The sequence below is a fragment of the Antechinus flavipes genome, chromosome 1 (assembly GCF_016432865.1).
Source record: "Antechinus flavipes isolate AdamAnt ecotype Samford, QLD, Australia chromosome 1, AdamAnt_v2, whole genome shotgun sequence".
NCBI classification, from domain to species: Eukaryota; Metazoa; Chordata; class Mammalia; order Dasyuromorphia; family Dasyuridae; genus Antechinus; species Antechinus flavipes.
Window position 1 is genome coordinate 345364465 of NC_067398.1, and position 16211 is coordinate 345380675.

Genomic DNA, 16211 nt, shown 5'->3' on the forward strand with positions numbered 1-16211 from the left:
TGCTGTACATTTTCCTCCTTTTTGGGGTTATTACTGACACAAGTGTCTTTACAGGAGCCTTCTTTATTTAAATTTTTAGGTCATGAGTTTTGGACTTTTTAATATAAAAATAACTGGAAATAACCATTGTCGTTGCTTGATAATGTACCAAATTGTAAAGTGTTTTTTCATGGTTGTTGCTTATTTTATTAGGGGCATTTCTGGTTGTTTATCTTAATTATAGTAATTTTTTCATGGTACAAACTTGTAATTCCTCCTGCTGCTAGTGGATTGCTTAAGTTTCTGAGTTCTGAGCTTCAGTTGGCTTTGCTAAATAAATCTCCTGGTCAGCCTCTAGCAGTTGAGGGGCCGCAAGGCTGCATAGGAATGATCTAACCAGCCCAGGTTACAAACAACAAGCTAAAGTTATCATGTTTCAGGGACTAACTGCACTTCCAGTCTGGGAGAGATAGGAAGACCCAGCCCCAGTAAACAAATAACCAAAGTTTGGGTTTGAATGCAAGATTTCTAGTAATGTAACTTTTTCTCAGTTACATCAAATCATCTATTAATTTTTTAAAAATTTGCATTTTTTCACTTATTATTATTTCTTCTTTAGGTGATTTGTAAGTCAGATGCTCCAACTGGGGATGTTTTACTTGATGAAGCCTTGAAACACGTTAAAGAAACTCAGCCTCCAGAAACAGTTCAAAATTGGATCGAACTCCTTAGTGGTAAGCCATAAAGATAAAAAAATGAATATTGAAATTTGTTTGGAGCAGTTTTTAAAAACTACTATAGTCATTTGGAAATAATCTTGTTTCAACTATTCTTATTTGCGACACTTAAGATAAACAAAACTTGAAGGAAATTAGGCAGTGAGTTTACATGATAATGGTTTTCAAATTTTTTTTCCTAGGGATCCTAAAGAAGTGACTTAAGTAGTAATTGGGAAAAAGAGATAGGAATAGACGGTGGGATTTGCTTTTTGAAAAAAATGTGTAAAGTAAGATTTAAAAAATTAGTTCTCCTAAATTCTTCTAACAACTAGAAAATCACATTGATTAGCTAAAATATAAATTTATATATTGTATATATAAATGTAAATTATCTTTATATAAATCAGAACTTGGTGTGAATTTCATTTTCTGACTTATCACTATTCATAATAATAAATTTAAATCTGCTTATTTTCAAAGGTTTAGAATTTAAAGAGTCATTGTTTCTTTATTCACTAGATTTTTAGTGTGTGACATGTACATATCTAGAAATGTTTCAAATGGAAAAAAGATGTTTAAAGATTTTGTTGTTTCTTATACAGTTATACAGTTAAATAAAAAAGCAAGAATTCAGTTACTAAATGATGCTTATCTACTCCAACTTTATATTCTGAAATTGTCCAATTGGACTACAAACTGTCAGTTGTCAGTAGAGTAAGTTTTAGTGGAAAGTTTCTCATATGATAGTATATGTCTACAAATCAGGAGAGATAAAGAAAAATGTTACATGTATGCCATATGCTTTTTGGTAAAGTATATGTAGCAAGAAATTTATATATAATTACAGGAAATAATAGCAACATAATTATAGAAATTATAGGAATAGAAAGGCTCATACCTTATATATCTTTTATTATTGTGCATTAAAATTTATACCTAGTGTAGCCAGTAAAACCTCAGTCTTCATCCTCACCTAATGTCTTGTATTTGATTGCTTCTAATGAGCTTTTGTTTTATTACAAAAACTGGGAGGAAAGGCATGCTATTAAAAGGATTTCTTACAAATGCAGATTTAAGAATTGGTTAAATAACTCCTTTATTTAAAATTTTAAAAGAATAAATAAGATTCCAGTGTTATCAAATTTCCACGTGATAAAATATTTGATATTATATTTTTCTGAAACACTGAAACCTTCTAAGGAAACTACCTTAGAACCTATTTGTCAAAAGTTCTTTAAATTGTGCCACTGATTTTACTTGTTACAAAAGAATAAATTTTTAATCTGTATTCAAAGATCATTAGCTTAATGGGCATTTTACAGAAAGGATTAAGATGAAATAATGTTTCAGAAGAAGTAAGTCATCTAAAACATCATGCTTCCATAAAAAAATCTTTCAAAGACAATTTATTTACTGAGGGAACTAGAGTTGGCTTTGAAACATATGAACTAAAAATTGTAGTGAATTCTGCTTGTTTTCCTAGGATTTCTCTAGCATACTCTTAATTTTTTTAAATTATATTTTTTCACTGAAAAAAAAAAGAAAAAAGAAAACAAAAATTTAGTAACATGCATAGTCAAAGAAAATGAATTCTTACATTGGCCATATCCAAAAAATTTGCTTTATTTTGCTCCCTGGTCTACTACTTCTCTGTCAGGAGGTGGTAGCAATGATCAAAAAAATGCAGTTTTTCTTAATTTGGCTTAATTTTGGCTTATATTATATTAATATAATTTGGACACTGTCATTACATTATTGAGTTACTGATTTTGTATTTCTTTTTTTCTGAAATATTTTTCATATTGCCATCTAATGTTCCTCTCCTATCATCTTGAACCAGTGAAATTGATTTTTTTCATTTCATTTCTATTTTTATTGTGGGTTTTTTTTTTTTAAGGAAAAAAAAACAGAAAAGAAATTCAAAACAAAATAAAACAAAATAAAAGAGAACATTATCATGTACACAGCAGAACAGCAGGGAAGATTCAAAATATGTAACAAAGTTATTAGATCAAAAAAGTATATACATTAATAGAAGAAATTATATTCATGAATGTCCATTTTTTCTCGTAAATTGTTCTTTGGTTTTCTGCTGCACATCTTATTTACTTTATCCCTTTTTCCTCCTTCCATCCCTCCCTCACCCCCAAGAAATTGATTTTTTTAAACTTAAATCATAAAATTTCCCCAAAACTTTTACTTTAGATTCATTTCTGTATTGCCACCTAACAAAGATCTTTTTGAATTCTAATTCTGTCTGTCAGTCAATCTGTTAGCTTCCTCTCTCACATTTGTAATGAATTTGCATCTATGTCCTTATCAAATCCAAGTTTACATAGAACTGCTATTAACTATTCTTTGGGCCTGACCATCCAGTTTTTAAATCTATTTCATTATACTATTGTGCAGTCTACATCTCTCAATTTCTTGTAGAATTATCTGGAATCAAGAGATGTGTTTGATTTTATGCTTATTGTTAACATCCAAGTAATGACTTGGTTAAGATACATGCTGGATATTTTGGAGATTTACAGATGATGTTAACCTCAGAGGGACAGCTAACACACTGAAGGGAAAAGTTTGGATAGAATTTAAAAATCGGCTTTACGAGTACAGGAAAAGATATGAATGAATGTGGCAGTTTATCTAGTGATGTGTGTGTTCAGTATGATGTGTAAACCAAAACAATTATGAGATATTTGGCTACATTAAGGTGTCTAAAGCTTTCAGGAATAAGGAGGTGATAGTCCTCCTGTACTATTATCATATTCACAAGTTTTTTTACTTGAAGTTTTTGGATTTGTTTTTCATTGTTTTGATGAATTGTATTTTCCTATAACAGGGTTCCTTTGCAGTTCTGTCTATTTTATTTTATGCATTTAAAAACATTCTGAGAAAGGGTCTAAAGGTTTCCTAAGATTGCTAAAAGAGAACTGTCACATAAATAACTTTTACCCTAATTAAACTATATCTGGAGTATTAGTTGTGAGAGTCAGTTGAAGTTGAAAAGCATTCAGAAGATGACAATCTTATTGATAAGCAGTCACTTTGATGCAGGGTCCTGAGTCCAATCAGACTTTAGGGAAGTGAGGATGTTTAGCTTATAGAAGAGAAGTCTCAAAAGTTGAAATTATGCTGTCTTCAAGTATTGGAAGAACTGTCTTATGGAAAAGGGATTAGATTTGTTCTTTTTGACTCCAGAAAACAAAACCAAATCAATAAATGGGAAGTTATTTTTTTTTTTAAAAGTCTAATTTAGACTTGATATCAGGAAGAACTTTGTAATAATTAAAAGCTGTTCAAAAAGGAAATGTGAAATTCCACTCTTGAAGTCATAAAGGAGAGAATAACTAGATAAATTACTTATCACCTATCTCAGAATGGGGATTTCTTTGTGGGACTAGATGACTGTTGAGATTCTTTCCAACTCTAAATCTTATGGAAGTGTATGTCTGTTTCTGTAATTTTACAGTTTGAGTAAGCAGCGAAAATAGAGTACCAATTTTCACAAGGCTATTTTTCATGAGTTAGTTTCTTGTTAGAAATTTTTAGATGGAAATAATTCCATAAATTCTATATATTGCTGAAATTATAGCAGAACTAAATTCATTATTTGGTTTCTAGATAAGTATTAGTGATTTTGTTTAGCAAAGCTAACATAAATTATGTCAAGGTTCACTTCATTGACTTAAGATGAATGGTTTTTCTTTGCTTATCATGCCTTTGACAACAATTGGATGTAACAACCATTTAAGTGTCTTGTCTGTGTGTCCTACTGACACATTTTGTTTACAGAAGCTTTATACTAAAGAAACAATATGTGAAACAGGAATATTTTAGGATGTCAGAAAAAAGGGCTTATATTATTAAATATTGACTAAAAATAATGTGTATATATACACATACATGTATATCCATATATACATACAATGTGCTTTACATAATTTTTTAATATTACCTAACTCCTTTATATGTGCCAGTAATTATTAGGTTATCAAATAATACTGTTGAATCATACCATGAGTAACTGTAGGCTACTTGAATTTTTTTCATCTCTTTCCTAATCATAGGGTAACAATTCTGAAACTCTTAAGAATAATTAGTTCTTTGAAACTTTTCCAAATTAATCTCATTTAATCCCTTTCACTTATACTACATAGTTCAGCTAAACTGACTTTTGAAATTCTTTACACTTGAAATTGTATTTCCTACATCCAGGCTGTCTTTTTGGCATTTAGAATGTACTCCTTTGGGGGGACGGCGAGGGTGTAATTCCTAGTTTCTTTCTAAAGTCAACTCAAGGACTTTCTTACAATTGGGATTTTTTCATTATGCCAAGCTAATACCAAGCTATTAATGCTCTCCCCCATGTTGCAATGACTTTTTTATATGTGTGTGTGTGTGTGTGTGTGTACACATGTATACATGTATACATATATACATTATTTATCTGGATAAAATAAAAGCTTTTTGCCTTTGTAATTTGTCTAATACTGGAACCATAATAAATATTTGTTAATTGATTTGTGTATAATGGGCTTTTGAAAAAGAGAAGTAGCTTGCATACAGAAGTTGATGTAGACAAATTCATGAAAAAAGACTTGTTTTTGAAAAATTATGCATTGCATTTTTTTTATCCTGCAGTTAAGTGGTTTGGTCAGAAGGTGTCACCAGACTGCCACATATATCTAGCCATTCTGTAACAATCACTGTCAATCAGAGTAGATTAAAAAAATTTTTTCCCCATGGAAATCAGGAAGTAAACTATAAGTCTAACATAGTTTCAAGAAAACCTTCTTAAAGACTGGCCAGAAATTTTAAGTTACTTAATGGAACTTTCCCAGTCCTACCAATATTTTAAGCCCTAACAAGTGTCATCTTATGTAGAATAGGTTTATTCTATCTTCTCCCATTTTGTTTAAGGGATACCAGTATACCTCAATAGGTTGCAACTATATGAAATTTCATGTATTTACTAAAGATAACTTGAGCAAAATTTTCCTTTACAAAAGTTTTATTATGATTTATTAAAGTTAAACTGTTAAAAATAATTTAATATGCAAATATTGATTCACAGTTCTTCCAAACTTGGTCTTTTATATAATGTGAGTTGTTTTTCCTGTCAGAGTAGGATTCTAACTGAAATGTTTAGAAAGTTTTTAGCTTTGTTCTAGGTGTCCCTTTTAAGTTTCCTCATGAAAAATTTATATTCTCTTTCTGTTCAAGTATATTCTAGGAATGACTCCATGTTTTCTTCTTCTGTTACTCAGAGTAGAAAAGCTGTCATAGTGAGTATCAGAGATAGGATCCTTAATGGTTGTATTTTCCTAGAGGGGTATAATAGAAGTCTTATTGGAAGAAAACTAGATTGTTCACTTTGGCTCCAGAAGACAGAAAGTAGGATCAATGAGTAGATGAGATTAAGAAGTAGATTTAGGTGTAATATAAAGCACCACTTCCTAATCACTGGGTTATTACAGAAGTGGAACGGATTGCCTCATGAAGTGGTATAACTCTCACTGGAGATATTTAAAGCAGATCACTTATCAGTGATGGTATAGAGGAGATTGTCAGCTCTGGGTTGGCTTGGATATCTTTTAAAACCCTTTTGACTTCAAGGTACTATGGGCTTATAAATCTATTTTTTGATTTTATTTATAGTGTGATTAACACTAGTAGGATTGAGATAGGAAAATCCTTTCTGCTTCTCCCTTTCCAAACTATCCAGGCAAGATCTCCTCAGTGGTGTGGAAATAAATTTTTTCTAAACTGGGCCCACAGTCACCTTCAGTGTACATAACTAATGGTATCCTAGCTCCCTGATTAAGAAAACAACTGATCTGCCTTTTCATTTCTGGAAGCCAATGTTTTTTTTTTTTTTTTTCCCCGTATCTCCTTTGGCAACAGTTTCCTGTTAGAAGATAAAAAGAAGATACTTTTATTTCTTCTTAGAAAGAAAGTATATCAAGTAGTACTAATAACTTATTATATATTTTTTAGGAATAAAATCTTTTATGGGCTGTTCTATTTTCAAAATAATTCTGTCTGGCCAGCAGTCTTATCTTTTTCCATACTCTGAAGCAGATATGAGGTCCAGAAATCCCCCTGGGGACCTTCTCTGTTACATAGAGAAGTTGTATGTCCCTGGGTTATTCATGTAACCTTGCAGTGCCCAGGCAACATAGACACGAATCTGCATCGATAGAGGGATTCCACTAAGATCTGTCCAAAAACAAAATAGCTGTCATTCTGACTTTTGAGGCCTGTCTTTTCAGTTTTCATTTATCCAAGCTCTTCACATGCTTTTTGTTTCAGTTGAACTGTTATTTGACCTATCCTCTTCTGCTTCTTTGCATTTGCACAGGCCATTTACCCTTACCTGAAATCAATGTTAGCAGATGTGTGGCACAGTAGATATAGTTAGAAAGATCCAGAAAGTTCAAATTTGGCCTCAAGACACTTAGTAGCTGTGTGTGTCACCCTAGGCAAGTTGCTTTACCTCTGTTTATCTTAGTTTCCTTATCTATAAAAAGGGGATTATACTAGCACCTACCTCCAGGAGTAGTTGTGAGACTGGGAAGAGATAATATTTGTCAAGTACTGATATGTAGTAAGCACCATATAAATGTTTTTTTTTTTTTTATTCATCTCAACCTTCTGAAATGTGCTTTTGTTAAAGTCTTAGGTCAAGTATTATCCATTACATGAATATTCCTTTCTCAATCTTCTAGTCCTTAGATACATTTACATTGCTATGGATTTACCATATTCTGACTTTAATTTTCATTATTTGTGAACATGTTATGTCAATTTTTCTTCATTTCACAGTACCTAACAGGTACTTAATGTTGAGTTGAATTAAATTATTCCAACTACTGATTATGTAATTGGGATTTTTAAAAAACAGTTCTTTCTATGATTATGTATCATCTTTGATGATTTGCATGTTTCTTCCCTTCAACCTGCTCTCAAGATGTCCCAGAGGGTTCTTCTCCTAGGTTTTTTCTATGCTGTTTGATCATTAAGTGGGTTTTGAAAAACTGGGTAGATCCTTAACCAAAGGGACTGACTATAGCTTGTTTCTTAGTCCTTCCAAAACTATGGTCACATTCTTCTGAACACATTACATCCTATTATATTGTTTAAGTTGTGGTACCCAGAACAGAGCACAGTATTTTAAATGTCAACTGAGTAGAGAATATGACAGATCTGTCCCCAGATTGAGATGCCACAATTCTCTTAATGTAGCCTAGAATTACATTGACTTTTTTGGCTCAGCTCACACTGTTTGATTTATATTGGCTTTGTGGTCTACTAAAAAAAAAAAACTGGATCATTTTCATTTGCATTACTGTCTAATCACACTTGCCACATCATTTTGTCTAATTGATGAAGCTGAATATAAGGCTTTGACACTTCCCTCTAATCTCCCTCTCCTCTTTCATATTGTATTCTGTCAATATTAAGCTTTGTCACCTTACATTTCTGCTACTCTTCTCTTAATAGATATAGTCCGGTGTCCTGTCTTCCTTCTTTTCTTCCGACTTTAAGCTTCAAGAAAGAGAACATTTCTATATACATAGCAGATTCAAAAGAGAGAATTCTATATGAAGCTGTTTCTCTTTTTCATACCTCTTGCTTTGAAAAAGTATGTAATACTACATTTTACTTTTAAAACTGCCTTGCTTTTCTTCTCAGGCTTTATTCTATGTATTAAAGTTGTTTGAGTAAACTCCTAGATTGTTCCTAATTAAAAACAAAGAAAAGAAAGACTAAAACATCATCATTCACCTGTTTGTCCGGAGGTAGGTCACCCACTCTATCATTGATGAGAGTTTTTAAGTGTTTTTAAGTTTTCTTTCCAATGTTATTGTCCTCCTAGAACATATTATGGTTATTTTTCCCATTTAATTCATACTATGAAGGATTCTCTGAAGTTTTCTTCCTTTTCTTTTCTTACAGGGCAATATTATTCTACTACATTCACATGTTAAAATTTTTTCAGCCATACCCCAATTGTCTAAAAGCAATCTAAGGTATTTTTATGTTTTAGTTATTTGCTTATTTTAATTTTTCTTTCCCAATTTCTACCCACCCCATTAATAGTCCTCATCACTTTTTCTATGATGTTTGATGTTTCTATACCAAGCTGTGTGTGTGTATGTTTATGTTGTACATGTACACAAGCAATCCTCCTTTCTTTTCAGATGAGAGTGAGGTTTATCTGGTATTGATTTCCCCCCAACTCCTTCCTCTATATTTGTAGACTTTCTCTTACTGAATTGTGAATAAAGCAACTTTCTACTCACTTTTTTTTTCCTCTTGTATACGAGTATATTTCTTTTAGATTCTTTTTCCTGTACTCAACTTCAGTTATTTAGCTTCCTTAATATCCATTGATGAAATTAAACACTTGCTTCTCATCCCTTCGTAGAGTGTTACTAACACATCATTGTACAGTTCTGGTAGCTCAGATAAATTTACCTTTTTGAATTTCTCTTGATTGTAGTACTTGATTCCTCCTCAGCTTTAGTCTTACCAGAAATGGGTTGGAAGTCCTCTTTTGCCTGTAGGATTGATTATGCTCAGCTTTGCAAGATGTTATTTTTTCATTGTAAACCTATTTTAGCCGCTTAAAATACTGTATTCCAAGAATGCTCATTCATAATAGACACTTCTAGGCCTTATGTAGTCTTTATTGTGGTTCCTTAGTACTTGACCTGATTCTTTCTGGATAATATTTTTTCATGAATTTTGACAGTGGCATTTCTAGGGTTTTCTTTTTTGGTGGTTTTTTTTTTTTTCCAAGTGATATTGCTGTTTGTGCTTGTTTTTAAACATAAGTTCTTGCATGACACTTTATTTTAAACCATGCTAAATTAAAGAAAATTACACCACTTTAATTGTTTTATATTTGGACACCTCAAAATAGTTATAGCATTAGATTGACTAATTTAAATACTATAGTTTCTTGTTGGATATATGCACAATCTTTATGCCCAAATATTAATGTGTATTAAGCAATAGAACATTGTTAGATCTGCAAAAAATTTATTGCAACTTAAGCCCTGCTACTCCAGTACATATGATTAAAATTATATATTTGATATTACACATACACTTATATATGAACAAACAAGGGATTCCTAATGAGAATCTATCGTTGCAGAGAAAAGCCTGAAATTACTTAAGAGAATTATTAAATTTTCCAAATTAAAGATATATCCAAAATTATCTAAAAATTATTCATTATTAAAATTTCCAAAAATAAAAACTAAACATTGCTTCCTAAGTAAGCAGAAAGAAATTAATTTAAAAAGAAAAAAAGGAAAAGTCTTTCCCAACAAATGCTACAGGCATTGTTTTTTATTTATGACATACTGAAAAGATTGTTTGTTGTTAAAGATAAGATTGCTGTCTCCATAGGTTTTTCAAAACAAAACCTTAAAAAATTATGGCTCTGGTATAAAGTGGTACAATAAAGATGATAAGCTCCAAATATCAAAGAAGTAGTTACCTACAGTACAATCTTTGCACTGGTAGTTTTTTGGTTTTTTGTTTGTTTTGGTTTTTTGGCTAAAATGGTCATACTTTTAGGATTTACATCATTGTACCTTCCAATAGAAAGTATGAGGCATATTAAATTTTATAGTACACATTTTCATGCATGTGCATTATCAGTGGGTGAGCAGTGTGTGTCTCTTAGCAATAATATTGAATGTAATCTGGATTTGCCAATTTTATGCTTATATTATTATAAGTAAAAATATCATTTGACACTGCAAAGTAATTATTAGATTGTGCAAATTAATGCCATGACTTTCATCCACATTTTAAAAGATAACCACCATTGGAAAGCCCATTTAAAATATTGGTAGGCTTAGTAAAGTTTGAATGTTGCTGACACTCTTATATTGGACATTAGTAGATCCTCAGATCTGGTTCGCAGCTACAGTATTAAAGCAGATAACTTTTTATAGACCTTTATAGACACTGTAGTTTTCTCAGTCTTGTATATTAAATATTGCTGGATAATTTATACTAGAAATCTTGGGTACTACAGAAATGCCAAATGTCCCTCTTAATGTAAATAGAATTTGATCATTTACATATTGGACCATGAAATTTTTTTTAAGTTTCCAAGTTAGTATCATTTAACATGTTGCTTAGGAAATGTTTGCTGTGTACTTTGAGCACTGTTTAAAATGTCAAACTTTATTAGAAAGATATGCCTTTTCTAGACATATTGTATATGAATGACTCAGTCTTCATACTCCCTTTTAGGCTACATAGAGCTGCCTTCATAGACAAATCAAAAGTTAACAGTGATGAATAGTAGTTTGACCCTTTGTAATAAAATGGAGATTTTAGAGCTTTGTTTTTGGTTCTCATTGGGTGGGCAGAGAATCTGATTTCTGAAAATCAAGCCCATTTGAAGTATTTGCAGTCTCTCTCTCCCTCCCCTCTTTTACTTAGGACTCCATGGAACTTATAAATTTCTGATTAGTATGGTTTGCATATTCAGTAGAGCTAAACTTGTATATTGATAGATGATGTAAACTGCTAGTTTCTTAATGCTAAAATGTGACTTTTTTAACAATAGGTACTGCTGTAAACAATTGCATTTATTTTATTGATTATATTCTTTGCTAAGAGCAATTTATATATCCAATATGGCCTTGAAAAAAATTTGTTGTTTTTAATAGTAGGGAAATTGACAGGAATTGTTATAAATTTGAAAATTTTCACTAAAAATAAATCATAAAATATATGTAAATATATAAAATACATGAAATTATCTCTTCAAATAAGGAAAACAAATAGTATTTGTTCTCAAGTAGAAATATCAAATTTCTTCACTCTTAGTGCACTGTTCAGATTTTGAAAGTGCCATGAAAGATCTGCAAAGTGTTATAATTATTTCGGAAAAGAAAGGCCAATAAGATTAGCTTATCTGATTTTAAGTGAAGCATTGTAGTTTTCTATCAGTTTAGATAGATGATTTTTGGATTTGTTTCCCACAAGGAAATGTATGTAGCCTCCAGCATTTAAAATGATCAGAAATCCATCTTTGACCAGATATTCACTTTAGCATGTTTCGTCACAGACTGGCAGTGACTGAGAACAACAGTAGCTTGTTTTCAGATTCATCAACTCTAAAATAAGTTGGGGAATAGATTTAAAATGGAAGGTGTTTTTTTGTTGTTTATTTCTGTTTTTAACAACTCCTTTCATTCCCAAAAATGGATTTTTAAAGAGTAAATTTTTCTCATTTAGCTTTCAGGTATGTCTTACTAACTTTGGTATTTTTAACGATGCCAAAAAATTAATTCTTTTTATACTAAATTAAACTTGTAGTTTTCTGTATTGGCTCTATGGTTTGAAGAGTGCTTACTGGATATTCCACTCTAGAAAAACAAATTAACTAAAGTCATTTTTCTTGTACATTATCAGAGTTTAATCAAAATTTTTAATTATTTTCTAATTTTTGAAATCTTTTATTTAGGTGAAACTTGGAATCCGCTAAAATTGCACTACCAATTAAGAAATGTTCGTGAAAGATTAGCTAAAAACCTGGTGGAAAAAGGTGTACTGACAACAGAAAAGCAGAACTTTCTCCTTTTTGACATGACCACACATCCGCTTACCAACAACAACATTAAGCAACGTCTCATCAAGAAAGTACAAGAAGCCGTTCTTGACAAATGGGTGAATGACCCTCATCGAATGGACAAGCGCTTGCTGGCTCTTATTTACCTTGCCCATGCTTCTGATGTCCTTGAGAACGCTTTTGCCCCTCTTCTGGATGAGCAGTATGATCTAGCCACAAAGAGAGTGCGACAGCTTCTGGATTTAGACCCAGAAGTTGAATGTATGAAGGCCAACACAAATGAGGTTCTGTGGGCTGTAGTTGCAGCCTTTACAAAATAACTGTTGTTGGACTCTTCTTTCATGTTGTTTCTCTTCTATTGACTTCTTGTTTTCTGTAATTCGTACTTTCTCACAATATGAATTGGATCTTGTTTTATGGAAACAATGGGTGGCTTTTCCTGTATGTTGTGTGTATGCAAGATTCTGCTGGTACGAGACTTCTTCCTATTTCTGTTATTAAAAACAAATACTGCCATATTGGCATTCCATTTACTATTGGACTCAAGTTGCTTGCAATTCTTAATGTAAATTTTTGTTTGTTTCTGCTATGTTTTGACTTTCAAAGTACCTCCACTCCCACATACACATCTTTTGGATTACCTCATCTTGAGTTGTTCCACATGTGTATGTATCTAGCATTCTGCAGTACAGTTCAGACAGAAGTCACAATAAAGGCCTTTAACTCACCAAAGGTAAATATCTGTATCTATTAGGACATTTTATACATAGACCTCAGTTGAGATGTATACTTAGCAAAGTTATTTTTAAATTAAAACAGCACATTAATACTTAATGTAAAATGCCCCCTTGAAATTTTGCTTCCAGTGTAAATCTTATTGTATACATATGCTATGGTTTTAGTAGTTAAAAATCAAAATGAAAGCTTGTGTCTAATGGTCCAGTTGTTTCACATAGCAGGTTTGGGATGAAATATGCATTCCAGTATATTCTGTATATAGTTTGAAATGTATATTAACAGCCCCTTCCTCTTGATCCTATTTCTCTCCATCTAAGTATTTTTCAGGATTTAATTAGTTATACACCTGTACATCTCCTTGCTTCAACCATTGCCATTTGATCAAAACTTTGATCTCTTAAAGGGGAAGAAAGAATGTGTGTGTGTATGGATACTTGTATGTGTGATTCCCAGTATCTACTGAGCTGTGCCATTCATGGTACTCTGCCTATGCATCTATATTTTGGACATTTGTCATCCCGTTTGTTTAGTTTTTGTTTGGAAATAGGCTTGTGACCAGTACTGATCTTGAGTACAGTTTGAAAAAAAAAAAAAACAACAAAAAAAAACCCTTTTGTCTGCAAGTTAGCGTTTGTGTCTTAAATGTCATTTATCTACTTAACACTTTTTTGGGGGGACAGGGTGGGGGAGGTGGGAAGCAAATGTCAATCCTAGCAGGTGTTGCATGTAAATTGTTAGCGAGTAATGACTACAGCTCAGATGATTAAGATTTCTGTAACAGGAAGCTCTATGTTTTCATTTTTTATATATTATAATTATGATGATTTGCTCATTATTGTAAAATTATAAACTTTGGCTTTATAAAGTTTAGTTATTACTTATCATACATCCCACCATTGGTTTCATAATGTAAATACTAAACATTGAAAAATAAAACATCAATTTTTTTATCACCATAGTACATACTAATATTGGGGCTTTCAGGTGTTTAGAATTATTTTGTTTAACATTGAGGGCAAAAATACTAGATGGTGTATCATTCTAGAGTTGAAATTTAAGGGATCCCTAATCTGTATACTAGCTTTTTACCTGAAGTAATAAATAAACTATGATCTTGAAAGTGCCTGAACCAGAGCAAGCATGTCATTTGTAATTTTGTTTTCCAGATGTTTCATTCATAAAAAAATTAGTATATCTTTTTACATTGTATAATTGTAATTGTTTTTATGTATAAGTACATAGTTTTCATTTCTCAAAGATCACATTACTTAAGAGTGTTAAGTTTGAGGTGCTAAATTGATAAATTTTGCTCCCTCATAAGTATTTAAACACCATTGCCAGTATTTAATTATGTGTTGAGGCACCTAGATGCCACAGTCACAGAGTACTGGGCCAGGAGTTGGGAAGATCTGAATTAAAATCCAGCCTCAAATACTTAGCATCTGTGAAACAAATTTCAGTGAGATTAATAGTAGCACCTACCTCTCATAGTTGTTGTGAGGATCCAGTGAAGTAATAATTGTAAAGCACTTTATAATCTTTAAAATGTTATATAAATATTATCTTGAAAAATTCACCACTTTGCTGCATTAAAAAAAAACCTTAAAATGAGATTATTTATAAAGTTTATGTTATTTCTAAAGAATTCTTTTAGAAGGATAATGTCTTAAGTACTCAGACATGGTGAATCTGATTGTCTTCTGCAAATAATGAAGAGCTTTTTCCTAAGCATAGAGAAGTATAATCTTCCAAGATATTATTCCAGAGCATAGTATATGAAGTCCTGGTATTGCTGGATCATTTTTTTTGTTGAGTACCTGAATTGGAATTCAAGTATTACTCATTTTTGAAATCAAAAAAAAAGTGGCATAGAGGGTTACTAAGTCCCAACACTTTTATTTCCTGGAAAAATAAATAAAGCTACCTGTGAGAAGGAGGGACAGAATCAGTATATGTGGAAATTATTACTCTCTGTGGTTGTTAAGCATTCTGTCATGGATTTGTAGATGTTCCATAGGTCTGAGAATCAAATAATCTGAGAATATTTTAACAAAGAGTATAAAAATACATCTGATAATTCAGGCTTGTCATCTGAGTTAGTAGAACATGTGGGAAGATATTAGTGTTTGAAATAACATGATCTAATAATATAGAACTGAAATTGAGCCAGAGACTCAAATATTAAATTACAGTTCTTAAATATTGCTGTTGCCTGGATAATTGCTGTTCTTGGCTTAAGGCCGGCCTTAATTATTGTATAAATTCATAATTTTAGTGCTCTTAAGGCACCTTAGAGTTCATCTAGTCTACCTCCTTAGTTTTACAGATGTGGAAGTTGAAACCCAGGGAGACTTAAATGACCTGCCCAAAGTCACATATAGTGAATATCTGATTAAATTGTAACCCAGCACCTCAGATTCCAGAGCTGGTGCTCTTTTTATTATACAAGACCTCCTTACAGTTTATTTCTTCTGTTTTTGGCTCTTGCTAAGGAGCCAATATCACTTGGAAAAAAACATTCTTTTAGAATATTTTTTCTTTAAGACTCATAAAAAGTTTCATCTTCTGTAAAAAAGAAAGATTTTAAAATTCCTTTTTAATTGCCAGTCATTATTCTAAGATACAAATATGAAAACTGAGCAAAGTAGGCTTTTTCCCTCAAGGAATTCACATTCTAAAGTGGGGGGACAATGGAGAGGCCAAAAGTGGTGACTTAGAAGAGGGTGTTTCAGTCAGGGAAATTTTAGGGATGATGAGTGGAAACACGAGGCAGGTGATTGAGAACCTCTTCCCAGGTTATATAGTACTATTGAATCTATGATTCTAAAAAATAGTGTTTTGCAAACCTTAAGTCATTACAAATATTAGCTACTGTGAATAAATGTTGAGTTAAAACCCCATTTGGCTGAATGACATTGTTTATGTATCATTATCCCTTTGCATTTCATATATATGTGCTTCACTTTTCAATTATCAGATGAACTATTTCCAATCTCTGATTTTGTTTTATTGTTTCTTGATGTTTCTGAGTTATTAGCTTCCACTTGACCAATTTTTATTTTTAAAGAATTATTTTTCTCACTGACACTTTGTACTTCTTTTGCCATTGGCCAATTCTGATTTTTTAAGGAATTATTTTGTTCACTATTTTTTGTGCATCTTTT

The 16211-nt window shown here is 31.6% G+C and overlaps 1 protein-coding gene across 1 annotated transcript in view; it reads left to right on the plus strand.

The window, feature by feature from the left end:
• Positions 1-14181, plus strand: part of GOLPH3 (golgi phosphoprotein 3) — a 38077-nt gene extending 23896 nt beyond the window's left edge. Inside the window, exons 3-4 of the mRNA XM_051969555.1 lie at positions 599-713; positions 12205-14181. Of these exons, the coding sequence (XP_051825515.1) occupies positions 599-713; positions 12205-12629 (540 nt within the window). The 3' untranslated portion in view covers positions 12630-14181. The remainder of the gene's footprint in view (positions 1-598; positions 714-12204) is intronic.
• Positions 14182-16211: the final 2030 nt, after the last annotated feature.